Consider the following 24,508-nt stretch of genomic DNA (forward strand, 5'->3'; position numbering starts at 1 on the left):
GCCTTTACAAGAAAAGAGTGTGCAGGGGGGTATGGTTGATTGAGTATCTGTTTATTCCCAAGTTTGCTGGCAGTCCTGCTCAGGCTGATGTCCTCCAAAAGAGACAGGCATTCTGGGACTGCACTTTCGACCATTCCTCGAGCACTTAGCGGGAGGGATTGTTTTATTAGGAAAGTTTACGGCTTCTTGTTTTCCCTCAAAGGCAAATGTGACTTTGTTGTTTTTAATTCTGTTGGGATTTCTCCCTTTTAATATACAACGCAGCTGTTAAAATAGCTGGGGTTGTCTAGGGCAAATCATATAGCACTTTCCTTGTTCAGATCTCAGATGGCTGCCTTTTTAGTGTTGCTGCAGAATTATATTACAGGGCATATGAATAGTGCTGGTATTAGTGTCAAAATCAATTACCCAACCCTCCTCCTGCAGAGAAAGCTACAAACCTTAGGAACAATCTGAGTAATCTATTCTGGTTTTCTAATTCTGAGTAATGACGGAGGGCAGAGTTGTGCTTGAATAAGTGCACAGGGTCTTTCTCCGTATAGTCACTCCTAAATGCATGCTCTTTACAGGAAAAAGCAGGCTCCCTGTGAAACCCTTTTTCATGCCAAATGGCTCGCTGCTAAGATTAATCTGTCATTGAATTTATAAATTCTGTGTGGCACAGAGCAGCGGAAAAAGTTTAGCATTGAACAGAAAGCAAACTATGTATTGCTTAAAAAATGAATGTTGTGCTCCTGGATGGTGTGGATTGACTGCCTCCGTCAATATATCTTCTTATACCGGTAATAAAAATACTTCCATAGCCTTGTGCCTCCGAGGATCTCAAAGCACTTTGCAAATAGGGCAAAGTATTATTTCCTATTTTATGGCTGTGGAAACCAGCTGTAGGAGAGGTTAAACTTTTTGCCCAGGGACACAGAGGAGACTGTAGCAGAGCCAAGGTGGGAACCTAAATCTCCAGAGCTGCAGCGCTGTGTCCTGGTCACACGCTGCACCAAAGCACAGCAGGGGAGTCTGCTGGTCACTGGCTCTCAGCCATCATCCGTGAAACCCCGGGAGGTGGGATGTAAAATCAGTGTGGGTGCTCCTTCGCTCCTGGGTCTCTGTCCCGGTCTGTGGGTGGGTGTGCTGAGCAGGGCAGGATCCGGCCGGGGAGGATGCTTGTGTCCTCCTGGGCTGGGACGGTCAGCTCTGGTTGTGGGTGGCTGTGGAAGGAGAAGGACTTTTGGTCACTGCTGACTCGGGGAAAAGCTCAGAGCCTCGCATCCAGCCTGCTCTGACCCAAGCACCTTTACGAAGCAAAAATAACTATAGACTTACTACCCTAAATCCTGCAAGATTAGAGTAGTTGTATGCTTTCTTTTTTTTTCTAAGCCAGTATTTGAGAAGGATTTACCTGTTTAATATGACCATTTATTAGAAACACTTGATTTTTTTTTTTTAAATTCATAATTCATCTGAAAAGAGAGCATACAGCTACAAAGGCCAGATTTTCAAATACGGGCCTGATCTCTTGTCAAATTCCAGTTGGATAAATGACACATCTGAAAACCTTGGTCCCTACTGAGGGGTCTGTGGCAGTGGTTTAGAGATCTCGCTTCAGATACCTCTCTGGACAAAAGCACGGCTCTAACCTGCGTGTTTCACGGGAGAACAATTTCTCTTACCAGTTTTTTCCTTCCCCTGCCTGGCTGCTGTGCTCCGCAGCCCCCCGAGGAAGCTCCCTCAGGCATGAGGCTGCCCTGAGGGTCAGGGTAACGGGGGGAGGCAGGAGGCTGGGAGGGGTGCGAGGGCGAGCGTCTGGTTTCAAACAAAAGTGCAAAGCCTTGAAAGGAGGGACTAAGAAGAAACAGGTGGGGGGCTCGTAATATAGCCTCTGAAGTTTATTTGCTTAACGAACAGAAGCCCAGGCTGTCAGACCCAGGTCAAATACTCCTCCAGTTTGAGTGTATTTATTTCCTACGTGGTCTGTAACCCAACCTGATTTCTGGATTAAACCACTGTAAAGTCCTGGCCCCCAGGAACCCATCCCGTGTTTGCCATCAAGCCCAGCACATGCCGGGGCAGGACCTCTGAGGGGCCACCGCGGCATTCACTGGAGCCTTGTGTCATCAGTAAAGCCTGTAATTGCGGGTCCCGTCATTTCCAATGCAGGCTTCGCCGTTTACAGCTGCAAATCGTGACCGCAGATCCATCGCTTAGTTGTGCCGTGAACGCGAGCCGTGCCTGGGGGCTCCTGGGATAAGCCGCCGGGGCTGCGGCACACAGCTGCTCGGTGGGCCATCGTCCTGCCGGAGCCCAGGCAGCGGTGACAATGCTGGAGGACAACATCCACCACATGCCAGCTCCCTCTAGGGTGCCGGCAAGGGTAGCTCTGTATTTATAAGAAAGTTTTAAAGTGGCTCAGAGGAGGAAATGGTTTAGGGCAGCCTGTCTCGAACAGCGGTGCAACGTGGAGGGTCTCCAACGGTGGGTGGGTGCGAGGGAGCCTGGGAGCACGGGGCCACGCGCTGAGCCGTGGAGCTCCTCCTGGAGCGGGGAAAGAGGGTCTTTGCTTTCCTGCTTTTGTGTCCTGAAGTTGCAGCACAAAAACTGCTGGAAAACCAGCAAAATAGCAAGAGGGGAGGGGAAAAAAAAAAATAAATAAATCACAAAACGATGTGCCTACGCCAGGGTCATGAACAACTGAAGGGTAAAAGCTGCAGATCACACATGGGAGTTTCTGAAATCTTTGTGTGTTTTAAAGTTTTTAGGAGAGTTAACTTTTTAATCCAAGATGTTCAGGAGTCAGTTAATCCTCCAGAGTGAAGCGGGGGAAGTTTGAGCTGGCGCAACAGCAGTAAAACTACCTGCAGACAAAAAAATGTTTTCTGGTTTCCCAGACATTTTTTGGCTGATCCCATTAATTCCAGTAAGGTAAACAGCCAGCGTGCTCCAGAGTATCTCGGGAGCTGAAAAATTTGCATCTGAAAATTTGCATATGAAAAATTACAGATCTGCATTAAAATCAGAAAGGAAAGGAGGAATTAGCAGTCGGTTTTCCCAAGACCAGACTGAGGCCGGTAGTGCCAGGTAACTGGGTGGGTTCTGCGAAAACAGGAGTCACGTGGTGACATTTGAAATAAAACAAGTTAAAACGGGGCAAACTAAAGTATTTGCAGTCAGAAATGAAGCATGCCTCCTCATTTAAGAGAAGCCCCACTTTTATATTAAATTTGGGATACACATGTGTTTGCTTTTGGGAGACCAGTTGAATCATGCAGAACAAACAATCAAGCTAACAAAAAGTTTAGGAGCTGTTATTTTTCATGGACCTAAGTTTACAAAAAACCAGGTTATTTGTGCCTTGGTATCTTCTTGCTTCACAGAGCTTTCGGTGGCACTTAATTCACCATTTGTAATGGGGGTAGAGCTGCGGCTGATTTTCAGATGCGACCGGTCAGGATAGAAGAACTTGCTTGGGAGAGAGAAGAATCCGTAGATGTTAGTCCTTACCAGCGACAGCTGGATGGGTTCTGGCAGACCTGCTGTGGCTTATCCGTGAGCACCGTTGAAATGTTCTGGTCAGGGCACTGGCTCAGAAACAGCACACAGAATAAGCACCAACTGGGGAAAAGAAAAAAAACTCACCTTAAATGTATTTTTATCTCTACTTCTATTGGAAGTTTTTAGCTGACTCAGTTTTTTGTTATGATGGGCTAGGTTACATATAGGATGGACAAATTGGTTTTATACACGCTAAATTTTTTGCGTCTCACCTGTCCTTTAATCCCGGAAAGCCCTTTGGACCTGTAAGCTTTATTATGTAGCCCAAGTTTAAGTGGGGAAAAAAATGTATTTCGGTCTTGATCCTTTTAGGTCTTCAACTGCCTGAAGCCAGCGGGATGTGAGAATACCCATCCCTTTGCAGGGTTGTGTCCTTTTTGCTTGCAACTGCTGCGCTGGCTGCACCGCTGGAGTTAGAAACCCTGGAAATCTTTGCTGCTCGCCATTTACTTTTGAGCTCTGCCGAACCATCGGCCGCTTCCTCGTGGAGCTGATTTTGCCTGTTTTGTGAGTGGTGACCGGAATCTGGTTTTGTTTTATGTCCTGTAGGGTTGCTGAGCTGGAAGATGCACATCTAAGATGGAAACTTCTGCTTCAACTGCTGCTGGGAAAAAAGAAGGGAAAGGTGCAGTTCTGGAGGGGAATGGCTTTACGGAGACGGGGAAGAAACCCACTCCTTTAGCAGCTGCAGGAGCAGCAGTGGCACAAGGAGGTACTTTATGTTTTCCAGAATTTGAAAGCAGCAGGGGTGTTTTTCATTAGACTGTAAGAATTTAATAAGTACAGTGGCATCTGTCCTCCTGTGAACACGCTGAGTTTATTGGGGTTCTCGGCCGTCGGAGGTCACAGGAGCGGGAAGCCGTGTCACCGCGTGGCGTCCAAACGTCACTGCGCCGTGACGAGTCGCCGCCGGTCCCAGCGAACGGGGCTGGGGTGAGGGAGAGGACGGGTGGGCAGAGGTGGCCGTCGGAGAGCTGAGGCATCCCATCGCTGCTTGCCACCGGCCGCCCCACCGGTGCTGCGCGGTGTAGGCAGCACGGTGCCTGCTCCTCCTCCACGGCTGGCTGGGGAGGCTGGCTGGAGCTGGGGAGCACCCTCGTATCACGGCCGGGGAGGGGTGTCGTGTGCCGGCTGTGATCCTGCTAATGAGCTAAACAGACTGCACCGTCTTCCGTCGTTGCTGCTGGGATTTCACGGTTAGGGAGGCATTTGGGATGGTCCAGTCCCAATGCAAGAAGGTTCGCAAAGAAAGTTCCCAACTTGCGCCGTTCAGAAATAGCTCAGGTCCTGATTTCTTTTTCCTGTCGGTGTTTTTGGCAAGATTTTGGTCCTGCTGGTGTTGAAGTCAATTAGGAAGCTGTCGTGGACACCCATGGGCATGGGGTCATTTTTGGCGGGTGTAACACCAGTGTGTGGGGGTCATGCAGGCACGTTGCTCCTGCCTCCTCTCACCCACTACGGCAGACAAAACGCAGCCCCAGAAAACACGTCCCTCTCTGGCACACGTGTGCTGGTGGATTGCCAAATTGGTGCCAGGGGCCCCGTGTGGTGGCTCCAGCTGTGGGCAAGGCTGTGCCCACCAGGGAGGCACTACACTGCCCTTGCTGGGGACTGGGACTGGGCATCCTTTCTGGAGAGGGCATAAGGAGACAAACTTAGAAGGGGCTGCACCAGCTTGGATGTGACAAGAGACATCACAGCTGTGTAAACTTTGCAGGCAGCTTTTTTTTTCCCTTTCTAAAATATACCTTATAGCTAGCCAGAGTCTACCTCAAAATAAACCCTTCTCCTCCCTCTCCTTCGCTGCAGGGTGGTTTCTCATCACCCCGTGAGAGCAGCACGACTCCCCTGTGGGCTCCTCTGTTTCTTACACAGCTCAGCTGGAGAGTTTTTGTTTTCTGTTGGCTGAGTTTTGAAGAAAGTTCCCAGCCCAAATTGCTTAAATCTGCTCTATCCATCCTTCCTTTTCAACACCTTTGTTACTCAGTTTTCGTTTCCACATTGACCTGGGAAGATTCAGATGTACAGAATAAGGTAGCAGCTGCTAGATTATAATCTATCAGATTAGTTCATGTGTTTGATAAACTTTGTTAGCTTTTGTTATCCAAAGGAAAGGTTTTCTTAAAAAGAATTAGAAAATCTTTTACACCTTCCTTGTGAGCACTATGCAAAGTGGCAGAAGGGAAGGTTTGCTGGGCAGCAGAAATAGGGGAAAGGCAGAGACGGTAACATGCGGAAGTTTGCCATCCCCCAGCAGATTTTGATCCCCGCTGAAGAAGCACAGGCTGTCGGAACGACTGAGGCTGCCCACTTGAGGCATCGCCTCAGCAACTGGCAGAGCCAAAGGGCTGATTGGCACCAATGAAGTCCGAATGTGTGCTAAAATTGAAAACCCACAGATGTGCTGTTCTGAATAAACAGCTTCTCCCCACTTGGCACTTGCCTTGGGAGTGCCTCCACCAAGGAAGCAGTCACCGCATTTCCAGAGATGCGATGGAAATGAGGATGCCCCTGAGGTGGAGTGTCCATCGGCCCATTTGGCACCCCCGGAGACTTGATTGGTTTTTAAGCGTCAAGTATTATATGTCCCATTAGCGGTGTGCTCTCGCCTCTGGAAAGAATGATTTACGGGCTCAATATTTCTCCTTTTATTAAGAGGAAGTGGAGAAGTAAGTGGAGGATTGTTTGAAGATGTCAGGAGAATTGTGATGAAAGCATTGTGTAATGAGATGTAAAGAGCGAAATCTATGTCATGCTGTGAAGAGAAGTGCTCATAAATGACCTAAAATGGCTAGCAGCGGAGCAGCATGGGATCAGACACCAGCCCCGGGACCCTTCAGGTGATGCACATGCTCTTGTGGTTCGGAGGGCTTTCCTTTGAATTCTGGCTAGACATAATACCTGCTCCTGAAAGGGAGCAGCATGGCGCGTGTGCTTGTAAGTAGAAAAATTAATACAAAGTCATCTTCTAACATCAGTGAAGTGCAAGGTGGGATTCAGCAGATAATAACAAAAAGGCTGAGTAGTGATGAGACTGTACTTAGGTGGTATTAATGCTAATATAACATATTTGACTCACTAAACTAGTGTAATTACTCATAACAGGCCAGAAATAAATACATTTATGCTCATTCTTACAGAAGAAAGCAAACGAGGCATGGAGATTAATTACGATGTTCATCTTGAGGAGGGGAACAGCTTTAAAGGGAGGGCCTCTGAGCTCCCCGCCCTGCTTTGGGGCCATACGAACAAGTCTTTATTCTCATCCAAGAAAAACTCTTGATTTTATTTATTGTAGAGGTTTTACTCTTTGTACTAGCATGTGAGAAAGTGGCAGCAAGGCTTAGCTAGTGCTGCAGATCACTAAGCTGCTCTCCAGAGCCAAACAAACGTAATTTGTAACACATTTCTTCTCCTTTTATTCTACTGAGTCACACAGATGGAGTGCCAACATAGCATGTTTTTCAGATCATACGGCTTGCTTTTTCCCTTGTAGAAATGAATAGATTCACAAGCTTTTATTTATAATTAAGGTAATTGAAGCAATAAACTGAATATTAGTTAAATAATTGAAGAATAGCTATTTTATTGTATTATTATTCAGACTATATTATTATAAGGTAATAATATGTTCAGTCCCCGTTTCTAGTTGCCGTGCTTTGGATATTTGTCCCAAATGTTTCCAGCCTTGAACAAATTAAGTTATAGCTGTAGGAAAAGAGATGGATATTGTTGATGCTGTCAGTGGAGAAGAGTCCTTTTGTACTAACAATCTGCATTTCATATTTTTAGTCTACTGAAGCTGCCATTTTAGAGATCTTCTGTGACATTTTTTTATAGTAACTCATTGATCAGATGTTCAGAAATTGGCCTCACAGAAATGACATCAGGGAAGTCTCTCCTAATTTTCTATTTTTCCATAAATCATGCCAGCCAAGGAGTCAAAGCTCCTGTCTTCTGTTTCAGGAGGTGCACATGTGTATGTGCGACAGAGATGGAAACTGCTTTTAATGACAGCATGTAGGAGTTGCAGACAAGTCGAATCTGTAGAAGAGCCTCTCGCTTTCAGTGCCTCCACTTCTGGAAGGGCAACTCGTAACACTTTGTATTTAGAAAGCCCTTTTGCTGAATGCAGAAACGCATATTGCTGCGTAGGGTAGGAGGCTCTGGAGCAGAGCAGCATGTGAGCGAGACTGGGCTGTGACCTCCAGGCTGGCGCTGCGACACCCTCTGTATCAGCACGCACAAGGAAGCCCAGGCACGTGGCTGAAGGAGAAATTTAAATGAGCCACTCTTTCATAGGCAGAGATATTTAGGAAGATGGGTTTCTCATCTTGTAATAAAAATTAAATACAAATTCTCCTAAATGCTAACTGCCTAACTTTAACAAGGCCCAGAATGCACCTTTCCCTCTCCACTCCACCCTCCGCATGACACAAACACCAAGTTCCCAAATTGATGGTGTTTATGTTTGAAACATTTTTCTGATGTCTGGCTCTGTCAAGACTAATTTTAGCATTTCTAAAGCTGGGTAAAAATATAGCCTCATTACTTTGATGTCAGAGCATAGTTTACTATTAGTATATTCTGGGGTTTATCATTTTAGTCATGTTTAACACGGCTGCAGCAGGCATGCACTATTAAATCTGGCTTATTTTACATTCCTGTCTGAGATTATTTATTTGGAACAATTTCCTCTCTATCAAAAGACACGGCTAATGCTGAGTTTTAATGTGTTATTTACACACAAAATAACCTATTTACAACTCAGTATCTGCCGCAGGGAGAATGAATGGGGCAGTGCTCCCTTCATCCTGTTGTATCTGAGTTTAACAATCTGGATTGCTAATAGAACCATTTATCACGGGGTGGTAATTTATTTTATGTTAGCTGCACAGGTCTCCCTGCCTCTGATCTATGGAAATACTTTGTATATAATGAAGTTCAACAAGTCATTTGGTGTAAACATGGGGAAACCAAGCTGCAGAACCAGTAAGACTCTGGCTACACTTTTTTTCCAGAAGGTAAAGACTCTGATATTAAGGCTTCGGTTGATGAAATACAGCTCTTCGACCTGCGTGTGCTGTAAGGGCAGAGTGTGGGGCTTTTCTGCAGTGGATCAGAGATTGGGATGGAGTTCGGTCACTTGATTTACGGGCTGGCGGGAATGCTCAGAGCTGCAGAAGTAGCACACTCAGCCCTTTCATAGGCAGAGGAGAAGGGCAGGGAGCACCTCCCTTTGCTCTCCAGAGGTCTTCTGTAAGCAAGCCCCGAGTGGCGCTGGCAGGGAGTCCTTGTGCAGTTCAGCTTGTCTCAGTGCTGGATTATGGGAAGACCATGTAAATGAGGAGGAGGAAATGCCAGCATCCCAGCAGACCTCAGCGCACTGAAAAAATATATAGTTTGTGTGGCCTGAGACGCAGACAAATTAGAAGGAGTACAGCCCCAATGAAGTCATCTCCTCTGTCCACCCTGGAGAGGCAGGGATCTTCTCCAAAGAATGTTTTTCATTCAGTTGTTCACATGTTCCAGGAAAAGGAATATAACTAGTACAAGCACATTTTTAGCTTCCCTGCCCTGTCTCGCTTTGCTGTACACAACTTAAAACGTTTTGATACGTGCTTAACAGAAAAGCTGGGGTTGGCTCCAGGAAGGAAGGGGGCAAGTGGTAAAAACTGAATGATGGGAAAATCCCATCATTTAGACTGCAAAATTCTCCTGACAGCCACTGTCTCTCTCATGTGTCTACTGCATATAGCTCAGTGGCCCACACCTTGGGTAGGGCTTCAGTGCAACGCTGCCGTTAAGAGCGGTAGCAATCAAGAATCCTATTTCTTCCCTGAACATTTCCATCAGTCTTAAATAGAAGTAATTCTGCTGGGTCTTAAGGTGGATTTCTTTGCTACCGTAGCCCTTCTGGCTGGCCAGATTGCCTACAGGTCTCTCTCGTGTACCCGCTCCTGTCCCTTTGGGAGGTCTCAGACGCTCAGACTGGGGCAATGCTGAGGCTGTTCCTCAGCCGCAGGGTATCAAGGCCTGTGACTAGCTGCCCACTTGGAATCATGCTGGTTGCCTGGCACCTGCTCTTTGGGATAGTTTCGAAGGATCCCTGTAGAGAGGGGTGAAGTTAAAGCCGTGCTGCACCATTTTTATGTTCAGCGAGCGGTATCTGGTGCGTGGGCATGGTGGAGAGCACCCTGGGAGCAGCACGTTTGTTTCTTCAGCTACATGTGACAGAATTTTCGTAGATAAGATTGCCATGAACTGTGCCACAAAAGCACATCTTTTCTTCTGCCTGCCGTCTCTCCTCTATCCGCGGCTTGCAATGTTGAGTCTTCTCTATTCTCTTCTTTAAAATAGTCAGCAATACATCTTTGTCGGGTAACCCTTTGCTTTGCTTAATCAAGTGACTGGAATCTGACTTCTTGTCTGCTTGTTTTTGGTTTTTGGTTTTGTTTTGTTTTGTTTTTTTCCCTCATGGGGGAAACCCCTTTCCCAAGCCCCTGTACTGGGTTTCTCTGTGTGATAGCCAGCCCTGTGGGCAAAGGTGGAACCTCAGAGTGGATAACCATTAATATTTACAGACTTTTGATTCACATTGCGTAGACCTTACAGATGCTGCTAGAGTCCGTATCACCAAAGCGTTTGATGATGCAGCAAGTTTACGGTTGGATTCAATGGTCTTAAGGGTCTTTTCCAACCTGAATGATTCTGTGATTCATAACATTAGCCCGCATTCGCTGATTGTATACAGCTCCCCAAAACTGTCATACCAAAAGTTCCTACAATTTCAGCCTGTTATAGATGCTGAGGTACTTTGAATACAGAGTAATTTAATCTCATCCCTAACCACGTTGCAGGATTGCACACCAAATTGAAAAGCTTTTATGGGTCTGAAATGAAAAAAGGTATTCTTCACAGGTTGGTTCTGGCACTGGTGAGCCCAACCATTAAGTACCAACTGAAAGACCTTTGTATTTTGTGAGTGTATTATTATTGTTATTATTATAATTAATAATAGTTGTAATAATGATAGCTTCCACTTTTCTGTTACTTTGTAAGCTCCAAAAGCTTATTCTGGCAAGTACTGATTTATCTTCTTTTCTGTGGATCCAGTTTAGACTTCAGTAAAGCGCCTCTCAGAGGGTACCTAAATATAACCTTTTTAAATGATGCTAAACTTACCTATTTGTGCGTTGGTCATTTATAGTCAAGTAAGAAAATCCAGTCACGGTAATGGATTATATTTATCACGATGCTTTCCTGGACTGTCTCCTCTGTGCTGCCAGCATGTCCCCATAGTTTGAATTTTTAGTATCTTTGGCAGCTTTTTGCCTGAGCATCTGAGAATTTGCACATGTTTTGTAAATTAATTTTCCCAAATCCATCCATTAACTGTGGCATTTGAGTCTGCTGTAATCATGGGGGATAAGGAATGGGACTTGTTTTGTCTGAGGTTGGCTGCCTAAAATGTTAGGTGTCTAGTTTGGGATCCCTTTGTGTTAGGGTGGAGTAAATCACTTTGTGGAGATGCCTGCTTTGTTCCCTTGAGGGCTTCATGCCTGATTTAAGGTGGCTAATGTTAGGGGGACAAATCCCAGTTTTCCTGACTTGGCCAAAATTGCAGAGTGGGGTTAAAGCAAGGAACCAAGGTGGGACTAGATTAATGCTTTAAAGCCCTGCATTCACGTTCATCAGTCTGTAGCCTGATGAGCAGTGTGAGAGCCCTGACTGCCAGCTCTGAACTGAAATCTTGCCCCACAGCTTCTCAAATCAGAGGCAAACTTGACGCCCAAGTGTCAACACAGTTGGGGAAGCTGCTTCCCAGAGCTGCTCCAGCTTTACACCAGCATTGACAAAACTAGTGTTTTAACAGTCTGTTCAGAGAGTTGGGCAATTTAAAATCCCCACTAAAAAGACAAGGAAAAAACCTAGTAAATTCTAGAGGCTACAAAAGGCTCCTAAAAATAGCGCAAGTGGAGGAAGGCTATTAATGCAAAAGTAAATAATTATGTTAAGGGAAGCAACTAGAGAGGCCAGTTGTGTAAATCACTTTAAGGGGAACAAGCCTTAGATAAAATCCATTCTTTTATCACAGAGATTAAGTCTTCCTTTTGACGCTAAATAATTGATAGGGTTTGGCAGAGCGCTCCACTGCTGCCTGTGCAGAGCAGTGGGACTGCTCCCGGGGTCAGATGAGTGGCAGAGAAAAATGTTCTTAGAAATGCTGTGCATCCAATACCAGCACCAAGAAATGGGGCTTGTGTTCCTGGCATTTCCTGAAGAATTTCTGCATGGCCTTGAGAAGGTATCCATACACCTCAGACTGAAAGGAGGAACTGGCATTGCTCATCTCCTCTTTAAATTGCCCTCCATGAAACCAGGCAGTCTGTTTTGACGGTTTCATGTGGCAATGAGTGAGGTGGCAGAGGCCTGGGAGGACACAGCCCATTCTGCTGCACTATTTTTAATTTTTTTTTAATTAGAGAACATGAATTGTGCTGTCTGGTGGCTTCTGGGAGGGAGCCCAGGTCCTGTGGGGGGTTCTCTTACCTTGGTCAGCCCCAACAGTGCCTGAATACTTCAGCCCCTTGCACTTCTCTCCACACGTGAACATCCAGGTAAAACAGGGACATGTCGTTGCTCCCATTCTGCAGACAAGGGGCACAGAGGATTTTCCAAGGCCAAAGTGGCTGTAATGGGTTCAGCTGTTTCAGAGAGATGTCGAGAACTCTTTGTCTCTGCGACTTTGGAAATTCATAGGTGGCATACATGGGACATCCGTGGCAGTACGGAGGACTTAGCCCAGGTCCCTTGGGTCACCATATCCACTAGCAAGTCCTTCCTCTCTGAGTGATATGTCACTTAATCATGGTCAAGTAACTCAAATTCTCATGCCCATCTGCCAAACGTAGGAGTTGTTTCTTTCCCTTCAGGAGAGTTGAACACAAGTTGTCTATGCATCATATAGTGCTTTTGAGAACATCACATTGCAGCAGTCAGTACCATTCCTTTTGGTTGTATAAGGGTAGGAAAATGATCAGTAGCACTAATAGGATTTTACTGAATTTAAACTCATTTTTGGCAGTGCCTTTGTCCAGTACCTAGCACAGTGGGCTCATACTTAGGGGGCTACAATTTTTTCCAGAACCAAATGGGACATAACTTGCAGAAACATGAAATTCTGAAATAAATCCATATCATATTAGTTCTGTGTGGGTTCTACATTTGGCAGGATGAGTTCTCTCATCTTAATGGTAACGACAGGAATAAACCTCAGCCAAGATTGTAAGTTTAGCTCTTGAAGGAACGAAGTGGATATAGTCTCTTCATGTTGACTGGTTTAGGATTACGTTAAACTCATGAGTTTACATGTGTTTGGAAGTGACCTGCACTGGGCGTTCTGTGACTCCTGTAGTGGTGCTGGGTCGAAATCGGACAAACCTTGGTGGAAAGAACTGAGCAAAAGTTTGGGCACATAGGCTGACTGAGTTCAAAATGAAAACAAATTAATAAAAAAAAAAACATTGAGTGTGATCTCACATGAACACAAATGAAGAAGATTTCACACAAACTTGTCTGAAATCAATTCTGTCTTTTCTACGGTTTGTTAGAGAGCTCCATGGGGTTTTTCTCCTTTTCTTTTTTATACCTTTCCTTCTCCTGGAATCCCAGATATTTTTAAGACTGTATTCCATTGAAAAAACTTCCACTTGTAGGTAAGAACAGGAGTATTGCAAACAAAACATTTATGTTTACTGCCACTAATATCTGATTTTTAAAATACAGCAACATTTGCAGGGACTGAATGATGCTGTTTTGGCCAGAAAGCTCCTCTCTTCTCTTACATGGATCAGCTCCTGACTGACAGATTTTCAAAAAAATCACAGCTTGAAACAGATGCATCCTTAAGTAAACAGTTAAAGTAGAAGTTTTGATGACTTCAGTTGTATTGATGTAAAAGATTAGTGTCTGAGCATTCCTGAAAACCATCCAATAGAGGAGGTATCTTCCTGTAAGTCCCTGGCCCCGTGTGCGCTGCTTCAATAGTTTAATTGTTTAAAGAAAATGGAGATACTTTCTGCACCTAACAAGGTGCTCTAAGCCTAGAGAGAGTGGTAAGGGCTCAGCATTCCTGACCCTGGGTCCAGAGTGTTGGGAAATGTTTAGATTTTCCCCAAGTGAAATATTTTGCTCTGTTTGCCAGGGGGGAAAAATGATCTTTCTCTGCCCTGTTTTTCTATTGGGGCTTACCTTTGTTTATGGCTGCTCTCTGTGGGGTGGACCAGCAGTAATGGGGGGGGAACTGAGCAGCATCCTCTTCTGCATGCTGGCTGGTGTGAATATCGGTGTCCTGGGTGAATGCAGGCAAATGCTGCCTTCCTGAGACTCGAGGTTAAGCTAAATCTTGTTCATATCAGTTGGCAGGTAAAGCTGGTGATGTTCTTTCTGAGGCAATTACAGCCACACTTTAAAGCAAAACCAGAGAAACACGAAGGTGAGGACTTTAGGCATTGGTTTGCACGTCCCATTTTAACGAGAGGAGTTATTATGTGTTGTGGGAAGCTGACCCGACTCCCAGAGGCTGCTTGTGTGAAGATACCCATTTTTTTTGGTGGCTCCCTACGGTGAGGGCACAGAACTGAGTCTGGAGAAAATTAGTTTCAGTTCCTGATCCAGCCCCAAACTTCCTTCATGATTTTGGAAAAGCTGCTTGACTTCCCTTCGCTCCCCCGTTTATATAATGAACGTGCGTTGTTCTTTGGGCCTCCAGGCCCATCCATCAGCATCTGGTTAGCATGTTTATGGCATTGGTCATACTGAAGCACTTAACGGGTCAGACTACATAGAGGTTGCCTTTCCCCCTCCCCACCGCCTGCAAGAGGGTGCTGCTGCCCCTGGGCGCTGTGTTACAAGGGTGACCTTGCTCATATGTCTGAGGTGTCAACCTGCTGCTGTCAAAGGGGGCCAATAAAACAGATTTGCAGGGTTAGGGAAGATGAGGTTAAGTTTGTATAGTGAAGGTATTTTCAATATCTATAGTGGAGAGACTGTTTGGGATACGTAGAGATTGACTGTATTCCAAGAGGTCACGCTGTGCTCTGGAGTGAGAAAGTTTTTCAGGCTATCTTCCCTGGCAAACTCAGTTGGAGAACATCGTGTTGTTAATAGCTGTGTAAATCTTTTGTATTGAAACAAGAGAAATGAATTTTCCCAGTTTAAGAGGGTTTCCTACATACGTAATCTATGGGCGAGGTTCATCAAACTGTTTGCTGAGGTTCAAGTACCCGGACAGAGTTTTGCACAGACCTGGATGAATTTACAGAAACCATGCAGAGCTTCAGGGTTTCACCCTGACCCAAGTAGCAGACAGTGGTTTTAGCAAAGTCCTTTGTAATTAGACTCTTAGGAAAGGTGTTGTTCTGGGGACCAGGTGATGGAAGGAGAAGAAAATCACTGATGTGGGATGATGGCCTCCGAGGACACCTGAGTTTCAGCTTTCCTTCCCACTAGGCTGCTGTGCATGTGCATGCTCTAATACTGTAATCAGCTGCAGAGGAGCTGGCAATACTATTGTGTGGTGCAATTTTTTCCCTTTGAAAAACTCCGGAGGAATCTTCATGTGCTGTTACAAAGACATCCTCAAAACATCTTTACTGCAGGGTCCTGTATTTCAAATGCTGGAGCAGTGACTCTTAAAATAGATATGAGATGGCTGAATGTGTGAAAAACATTTGCATCTCTTTTTCGGAGCTCTGTGCATGCTACATCACTTTTGTAAGCAAGCTAAAAGGGTTGGGAGGAAAAAAAGAGTTTTGAAAATTTCTGTGCTTCCTTTAATTCCACTTGAAACAATGTCTTAGCAGCTGAAATAAGATCCAAAGCTATCTTTTGGCCACGTAGTGTCAGTGACACTTGAAACAGGCTGGATTTATATGTAGTTACTAAAAAATATATAGCAAAATGAAAGTCTCAGACACTGAGTTCATGTGCATTGCCCATTGTAAAGATAAGTAACGGCTGTTATAAGATCACTTAAATGGTTACCTTTGGGACATAAAAGGGATCTTTGAAGACAGTAAGTCTTAATACAGAAATGTTTACTCATAAAAAATACATTTGGAATGGGGGAGGGGAACACATTTCCTATTAATGTGGTTTTTGCCTTTTATGGCAGGTTGTAGCAGGTCTTTAACCTCTGTAGCACTTGAGCGAGGATAGAAATGAGCTTCTCTAAGTATCAGCCCAAAGGGCCTTTCCTCACTGCCCGTATCTGCAATGTCTCTTGTACAGATGGTTTTAGTTCATTCTTCCTTTCTGTGACCCAAATGAAAAACTATTCTTTTCCAACTTCAAAACCTTCCAATAGTTAAGTCCTGAGGCCAGAATAGAAATGTCCTCCTGAATTTGGTTCACCGAACCTTGTGGTTTTTGAGGTACGGAGCTGGTGGCCCAAACGATGCTTAGACACAATGGGAATTTGAAGGCTATGTCAGCTAAGGCATGAGAACAGAAGAGGGAATTGGCACTTGAACGCCGCAGTTGTAGATACCACAAAGGAGGGATGGTGTTTCTCCAGGTGCTCACAAAGGGTGCGGATGTGCAGGTCCAACATTCCTGATCTGCCTCTGGGTGCATATGAAGAAGGTGGTGGCTGATGTCACTTGTGAGTTTTCTGGTAACGGTTCTGCAGGTTATTTTGAAATACTTTTTCTAGACAATCGTTATGCTCCTAAGTGAGGCAGAAGGTAGTGTCAGCAGTATTTGATCAGTGCTGTGTGAACCCGTAACTAGGGAGGACACAATTTCTGCTTCAAAGTTTTGCTAAATTATTACTAGATGGGGTAAGACACAAGGTGCCAGCAATCTCAGAGTGACAGAGAGAAGTTTAGAGTCCTTTATGGAAACCATGGTGGATTATGGTCAAAAGTCTTTACTTGGGTAAGATGATTTACAGAGCAGCAGAGGTGGCCTGGACCAGAGGTGCAGGAGGAAGGCTGAGTTGTATAGAGGGATCAGAAGGTCTTTGACCAGCTGTTGTCCAGAGATGTGAGGAGCAAGACTTGTAACAGCAGGGTTTGAGCCAAAAGACACCATTTTGTGCAATCTTCGAGAGGAGAACTTGGTAGCAAAGGGAAAAGTTGTGAAGTATTTGAGCAGAGGAGCTACACGCTCATAGAAGGATAAGAAGAAACTGGCTAGGTGCAGAAAAAGACAAAAGGTAAAGAAGGTAGAAAAAAAGTCCGTGTTTGTTGTGAAGATGAGGTTACCAAGCTGAGACGACTGGATTTCTGATGAACCTTTTCTCTAAGCCCATGGCCCACTGCAAAATTAGCTCTCCACATGCCAGTGACAGGGCAGGACTATCGGTGGACTTTGTTATTGTTATTCCAAAACGTGATGCTCATCCAGGCAGGAATCCTTTAGGTAAGCAACATATATTAGGTTTTGAGTCACATACTGACCTGTCTTTGTAGTTAGAGTGGCATGTTCTGGTCACGTAATGAGACAGAGGACAGATTAAATGAAAGACAGGCAGGATTTTCATTCAGGAAATTGGTATGGTAATGACAGATATGCGGTCTTGGCATGTTTCAGATAGGCTTCATCTAGCTTCTTCAGGTAGCTGATACAAGCACGGCTCTTGCTTATATTCACCCAGTCAAGCATGAGGAGGTAACAAGTTCTCCAGAGAGACTGGTATTTAATATCTGCCAGATGCCTGCCGGAGAATACTAATACAGATCCCAGGTTTAGTGTGCCCTGGGAATGCAGATGGTTGGTAGCAACATGCCTGGCCCGACAGCCACATCTCCCTTAGCTCCATGGCAGAGCTGCCTCGGTTTTCATCCCCTTCTATTTGGATTGTTAAAGTGACAGCTTGGTCAAAGAAGCCTTTTGCTGACTTTCCTGGGAGATTTTCTGGAGGGTTAACGGGCAGGAGAGGGAGAGATGCTGAGGTTTCCGTCGGGGTATCACACCAGTGGGTAAGGGGAGCGGCAACTTCAGTTGCCCCAGACGTCACTGGGACCCTCCTCTCGGGCAGGACGAGCCAAGTGCTGTGACGCAGCGAGGGCCACGGGGAGGGTTTGCGCTCGAGGAGAAGCTTCGGCCAGCTCCTGTGGTGTGTGCATCCCCCTCCGAGACCACGCGAGGGGAGAGGGAGGGTGGCATCCAGGCCTGCCGCAGCCCTTGCGGGAAGCCCTGGAGATCCCACAGCTTGTCCTCAGGCTGGAGCAGGGAAAGGATTTCTATGAATCTTGCTTTCTTACCAAAAAAAGGGAAGGGAAAAAAAAAAAACAAAACCAAAACACAAAACAACCAACCCCTGCAAGGCTCCATATAAATCAGGGCAATAAAACTGCCTGTGGTCGCGATCAAATTATACGGTCTAAATCTATATAAAAGAACTGGAGCAGGTTCAGTCCAGTACTAATGTCCTCTTTGCTGTAAGCAGTGAAAGGGGGGTGAGGAGGAGGGAGGGCAGGCGCTGCCCTCCCGGCACCAACGCACCGGGGAAACGATTTGCTGAGGTGGTTGAAGTACATGTTTTGAAAATCTGTTTGTGTCCATAAGAGTTTGAGAAGAGGATGTCGTCTGCTTACTCGGTAACTTGTGTGTGGCCTGCGAGTGGTTTCAGATGCTTGGCCAAAACCAAGTAATCTCTCCTTTTAGGAAATTTGAAAAGTATGCATGCATCCCAAAAAAGAACGGAGATTTGCAGTGATGCCCCGTGCTCCTGCCGCAGCGCCTTGTGTAATCGTAGCACCGCGTGTCGGCGAGATGGTGAGAGAGGGATTGCTGAGCCCTCTCTGCTAGAAACACAGACCAGTATTATGATTTGGGCTTTCACAAGACTCTGACTTAATAGATTGTTTTTAACGGGAGAAAAGACTACCGGGGTATGTCATATATCTTCAGAATTCAGCTGAATGCTGCAAAAATGTCCAAATTAGGACATGGTGCTTACTAGAAGTGAAATAACAGAACTAGTGAACTTTCACAGTGAGAAGAACTTGCAGATAACATTGAAATTTATGGTGGTGTAGGAGATTTTTAAACTGAAGATTTTGGCTTCTTTTCCAAGTACCCTGGCCATGCTGACAAGTTTATAAATCTCTTCGGTGTTTGGCTAATATCCTGAGGATCTGCACTGTCCTCCTCAAAAGTGGTAGCTGCCTTCAGTATTAATTAAGGGCTGTATTAGGGAAGAACGATGGGAGCGAGAGGGGTCTTTCAAGTCCGGCAGCCGCCGCTTTCAGAGGAAATGAGCAGAGAGGCTGCACACGAGCAGCCTGAAAGCCGGAGGGACTCCCCGCGTCTGCGCAGCAGCTCTGCGGGGCCAACCAGAAGGTGTGAAAGACTCATCGGCTGGGGGGAAACATCAAATCTCCTGGGGCAAGGGGAAAAAAAAAAAAAAAAAAAAAAAAGCCGGGAAGCTAAAAGCAGTAGCAGGTTTAGGCATGATCCATCGAAGACCACTGCAGACTTAGATGAAGGAAATGGCACCAAGAAATTTAATAACCTGTTATATTTATGTAGCACATTTCATCCTCAAAGCATTTTACGAACTTAATGATGTGCAAACTATGCGCGCACGTATCCTTTCATCTGCCAACCACTCTAGCCGCCTTCAGCGTGAAGCCTGGTGATGGCTGCTTTGCAGCATCACAACAGTGTAGGACAGCAAGTGGAAAATGCCTTAACTGATTGAACTGGCAGCAGGCAACTTCAGGGAAGCAAAACCTAACCTTTGGACAAGACAGAGGGATTGAGAACAGTTGTGCTGGCAAAGGGCGTGTATGGCAATATCTTCTGCGACTACAATCAATAAGTGATTAATCTTTTAGAGATCCCGCCAGATAGAGCTTTCTTTAGGGAAAGCTGGAAAATTACCCTTAGCTGGCTAGAAATCTGGTATGAGCTTTCTTCAGTGCCACTTGGCAGTCTCCCATCTCAGAAAGTACTTGCTGACTCTGACTCACATGAGCTGCTTTTCCACCTGAGATCCAATGGGGTCAAATAACGAGGTTCTACGGATGGCGGTGTGATGTTGTCCATTTCTTAAATTTTCCCTCTTAATGGCATTCTTGACTCAAAGGAAGGGTGTTTCTTTTTAAAAAGGGTCAATAAGTGAGCATTAGAAATCCTGGGAGATGTACAAGTTGTCGGGAAAGAAAAAAAATGCCACACCAGCAGCTTTGCCCCTGTTATCTTCCCAAGGAAGTTCTGTATTTTCAGGCATGATAGTTTTCAATGTCACCCGCTCTGTAAGAGTTTTGGTGTGCTGTCTAATCCCCCAACTTAATGAGTTCTGCAGGGATGCACCATGATAGCTAAAGATCATTTACCTGAATTGCTTTTTAATTTCTGGAATGGGAAGCTGCTTGTGCAGCAGGATAATTACATTATAATTTACAGCAATCCAAAATCAATAAATTTAGTCATATTGGGATAGAGAAGGAGGGTGAAAAATCCCCCCACCATTAAATTATTTCACACTCTGTACTTGATGTTCCAAGAACTCAACAATAAACTTTGGGGGGATGGGAGAGAGGAGTGGAGAACCACTGACTTCCTGAGACTGGTCAGTAAATCAGCTTTGCCTGGTGATTTCTATAGTGAAATAACACATGGCTGTGTTTGCAGAAGAGGGCAAATACAGCAGATAATGTCCTCTTTCTGATTTATTTTAATTCCAGCATATTAAAGGAGAGAAAATGCTTTGTACTCTCTGGCCCCTTATTCCAGTGGGGAAAAGCTGATGAACCATCGCCAGCTGCAAGCTAAACCTGGGCGTCACCCGAGCTTTGCTCCCTGCCAGAGTGTAACAGTGGAGTTGAATAATTATGGGGTTAAGCCACTATGGGAACTGGTGGGGTTTCAGGTTCTTGATGTCTTCATCAGGATGAGATTGGAAGCTTTTCTCCAAGTGAGTATTTTTGCCGGGTACAAGCTATTGGGCTTATTGCGGGGAGAAATCAATGAAAGCCCGTGAAGTGTGTTGTAAGGAGAATGGGCTACGTGGCCTCAGAGTTTCCTGAGCTTCAGAGCCCCTGCTTCTCCCTACCCCATACCCAGGAGGGACCACACGAGGAACGGTCTTTTCTTTGGAGAGTCTTCAAAACCCAGCAACGCTCTGGCTGCAGGAAGCACTAAGGGAGGAGGGGTGACCTTGCAGTAAGAAGGTTGGTCTCGGGACCTTTGTATCTGCTGCCAACACCTCTTTGGAGCAAGCCAAGCCCTGGCAACACCAGCGCCGATCTGGCCGACCCCTGGACCACCGGGCTGGCAGTGTCCGCCGCGCTCTGGCTTTTCCAGGGTCCACCCAGGCGTCGGGTTTGGTTCCTGCAGGTGGGAGGCATGGCAGATAGACACAGGTAGCCCAAACACACCCCTTCATGATTTAAGAGAAATATTATTTGAGCAGACAGTTCAAAGGGGTTCGGTTGGGCACATGGAGATTGGAGCTGTGGTTTTGGTTTGGGGTTTTTTTTTTCCTTCTGTTTTCTTTAAAAGAAAGCTTCCTGGTTGTATTAAATCTCACCCATGTCTTCACTGAGGTATGGCCTGCTGAATTCATCTCACAGGAAGATGTATTAGGTGTTTCTGGACTTCCCCCGCTCAGACTGACTCGATTTTATTTTTCCTTTGAAACCACAGAAAAGCTGTCGATGCTGCACCCAAAAAAGGATGTTGCATGAAAGGAAATCACTTTGTCTCTTGTATTTGAGGAGGATTATGATCTGGCATGACCTCATTATGGGTTAGGCGAGGATATTTCTGGAAATACTAATTAAATACTTTTTCCATCCCTTGTGCCCTTGTAGCATGTGTAGACTTTATAACAAGAAAAAGAGAAAAAAAGCTGTCTGCAAGGAATTTTTTCAAGCTCTTTCTCCAGTCAAATGAAGGAAGTACAGTTACAGTCATGGTAGCAATATTAGAAGCTATTAAACAAAGTTTTCTTAGTTGTGATGAGCTAGAGGAAAATAATTATCTGAAAGAAGACAGTAAAGCTGGGACTCTCCAGGCGCTTTTGTCTGTGCTTGACTTTAGAAGTCTGAATAATTCTTGTAATTTCAGCAAGATCACTCTGGATTGCTAAAACATCCCTCCTTCTCCGTAGTTTTTTTTTGCTTTTAATTTTTTTTCACATTCAGATTCCGCGAGCACAAGCAGTAGAGCACAGCCTCACAAACCATCTCGTTGGCAAAAGCTGGTGGTGAGCTGTGGCAGGGGGTGGAAATCCGTTACACTGGCGCAGCCAGGGAAGAAATTACGTGGCACCATGTCTTAATATATTTATTAATGGATACCCTCCTGTTATTTCTTATGTGGTGTTCACCTCCTGGGCTTACCCATTTTGCTCCAAGAGCCGTGTCCTCAACTTGTGGCATTTCAGTGAGTTCTAGCAGCTCCGAATCCAGCCCTGACCGTCTGAGCTGTTTCCTATTGAGGTCAGTGGGAGTCTTCCAGTTAACTTCAATGGGAGCTGGACTTGGCCACTGACAAAATGTCTTTAAAAATTGCCTTCAGCAAATAAGCTTGTAAATGTTAGCACTAAAATAGCAACGCGCAGGCCCAAATATGTCTGTATTGAAAACACATGCTGTCAGATAAAAATGTGTTCTTACAAAACCTTCAAACATTATCACGTGGAGGTTGTAAAGATTTTTTTTTTTTTTTGGTGAAATTATTTTGATTGTATATTTAGCACTTTGGTTCGCTGCCCTGTTGTGTGGCTCTTTGCATAGGGTTGAGTCTAACAAGGCAAACCCCTGACTTGTCTGAATGAGCGGTTGGTGGTTTTTGTTTTCGGTTATTGTTCTAAATCCAGGGATGTGGTTCTTCTTTTTCCTGTGAATGTGAGATTTTCTCCAAATCGCAATATTCCACTGGTATGTAACAATATCCAGTCCTGCATTTTGTTTAGTCTCATTGCCCCCATGGATATGAAAGGAGACTGCTATATTGGAGCCAAACGAGGGAAACGGACGCTTTCTCACGTTAACTTCAGGAATTGCTTTCTGGCCCGCAAGTGGGGAACCTTACACTGTAACATTGCAAACGGAGAGAAGAAGTGGTGGAATCGGCCACACTTTTACACTTTTTCACTCTCCGTCCTTCCCAAAGGTTAAGGTAAATGAAAGCTCTGGTTAGGGTGGCTCGGGGCAGCCGATGTGTGGACCGTGGCTGGCTGGGTGCTCGCTTCTTACTGAAGTGCAACTGCTGGAGCAGTTTGTCTGTCATCAGCATCCTGAAGTGCTGCACTTGAGAGAGTGATGGTTAAGGCAAATGGAGCTGGGTGATGGCTTAAATGCCTGTTGTAAATTGTCAAGCCCCGGGAGTGGATTGATAATGGATAACTTGATTCAAGGCAAAGCAGGGGCAGCTGTGGAAGTGGTAACTCCATCAGCCATCCCAAGCCCCGCTGTCTCTGCCTGTCATTGAGCCAGCGGCACCTGGCCTTCGGCAAAGGGAAATGAAAAGATTATATCTAGGCTCATCTGAGATGACTTGTGTAACCATCTCCGTCCTCCAGATTCAAGTCGATAATGTTTGAATACTCCTCCCCGCCACCCGGGTGATGCAAACGCTGGTGTTGCCTTTGTTTCTGTTTCTCTCATCAGAAGTACTTCTTTTCAGGGGTCAAAATCAAAGCTCTTCCTATGAAGTCTATTAAAATGAGTTGAACCTGACTGCCCGGAACAGGGAACAGGAAAATCTTCAGCAGGGTAAACCCTCTTGGGGAGCTAATGGAAGCTAGAGCTCAACGGATAAAACATCGAGATGGGCTGGAGTTTGCCAAGACAAACACTTGGACTTTTCCAGACCCTGTCCTCGCCTCCCATGGGACACGCTTACATCAAGGGATCCTGCCGATCCTCGGGGGTGGTGGCAGAAGCACAGGTTTGGTGCTGTTGGTTTGGTGTGACCCCCTTTCCTCTTGCAGGAGGACTGCTGAAAGAAAATCGCCTGTTAGTGGGAGCTTGGCATTTGCGTTTGTCGTTGTTTAACTCCAGCTGGTAACTAAGCGCCACGCAGCCGCTCACTCAGGACAGTTATCTCAGAGAGGCCTCTCCAGCCTCATCTGCATCAACAAACTCCTCCAGTGGAGAGCACAGTTTATACCAGCAGAAGGGCTCCTCCTGCAGCTAAACCCCATTCCCCAACCCAGCACAGACTACACAGTAAAACGATGTTTTCCTGCTTGCTTTTTTCTTTTTTTTAGGGTTTGTTTTTTCTTTTTTTTTTTTTTTTTTTTTTTTGCCAGTGCATCTGTCTGTGCTCAGGACTCGAGGAGGGTAGAGCAGGGTGCGGGGGAAAGGGATCAGGAGCCAGCCCCCTGTGAGGCAGCTGACAACACCTGCAGTGCTTTGCAATTTGGATGTCGGGTGGCCAGTCCAGTCTGAGCCCATCATCTAGGGGGGAAAAGCACGCAGAGGCTTCTGCACAGAGATTTATGCATGCCACGACGTTTTGGGCTTTGCAAGAGAAGGGGCCCCATTCTTCCCTTTAGCCAAGGAGGCTTTTAAGAAGCTCCAACCTTCTTCTTCTCTGACTCTTGAACTGAAATATGTCTGTACCTTTGAGTAAACGCGCTTGTAGGATAAAGGTGCAGATGGTTCAGGTCCTGGTCACTGCTGTTATAACATGCAGTGAGACTAAAGCACAGCTCAGCACAGACACTGAGCCCAAGCCGATTATGTGAGAAAGTAACATATGAGGAAAATCAGGGTGAGGCAGAAGAACAGTATGGGATTTAAAAATCTCAGCCCTGTTATTAATTTCTCTGGAAAAGGTGAACTAATGAATCTGCTTTTAATTCATTATTATTTAAGCTAAAAATATGTTGGCTCAGAAAGAAAATGATAGAGTAAATGGGAAGATGTAATAATATCTCCCTCCTCCTCTTAAAAAAAAAAATGTTTTGCACAAAGCAAAGACAATTCACTGA

General features: G+C 45.4%; 1 protein-coding gene across 3 annotated transcripts in view; it reads left to right on the forward strand.

The window, feature by feature from the left end:
- The window catches only part of GLI2 (GLI family zinc finger 2), a 200,554-nt gene that overhangs the window by 49,335 nt on the left and 126,711 nt on the right, over window positions 1-24,508 (forward strand). For 2 of the 3 annotated variants that reach the window (XM_075028752.1, XM_075028753.1), the window contains exon 2: window positions 4,096-4,258. The exons of the other annotated variant lie outside the window; for it this stretch is intronic. In XM_075028752.1, the coding sequence (XP_074884853.1) occupies window positions 4,126-4,258 (133 nt within the window). In that variant the 5' untranslated portion in view covers window positions 4,096-4,125. The remainder of the gene's footprint in view (window positions 1-4,095; window positions 4,259-24,508) is intronic. 3 annotated transcript variants of the gene reach the window in all.

The sequence above is a fragment of the Buteo buteo genome, chromosome 5 (genome assembly GCF_964188355.1).
Source record: "Buteo buteo chromosome 5, bButBut1.hap1.1, whole genome shotgun sequence".
Lineage (NCBI taxonomy): Eukaryota > Metazoa > Chordata > Aves > Accipitriformes > Accipitridae > Buteo > Buteo buteo.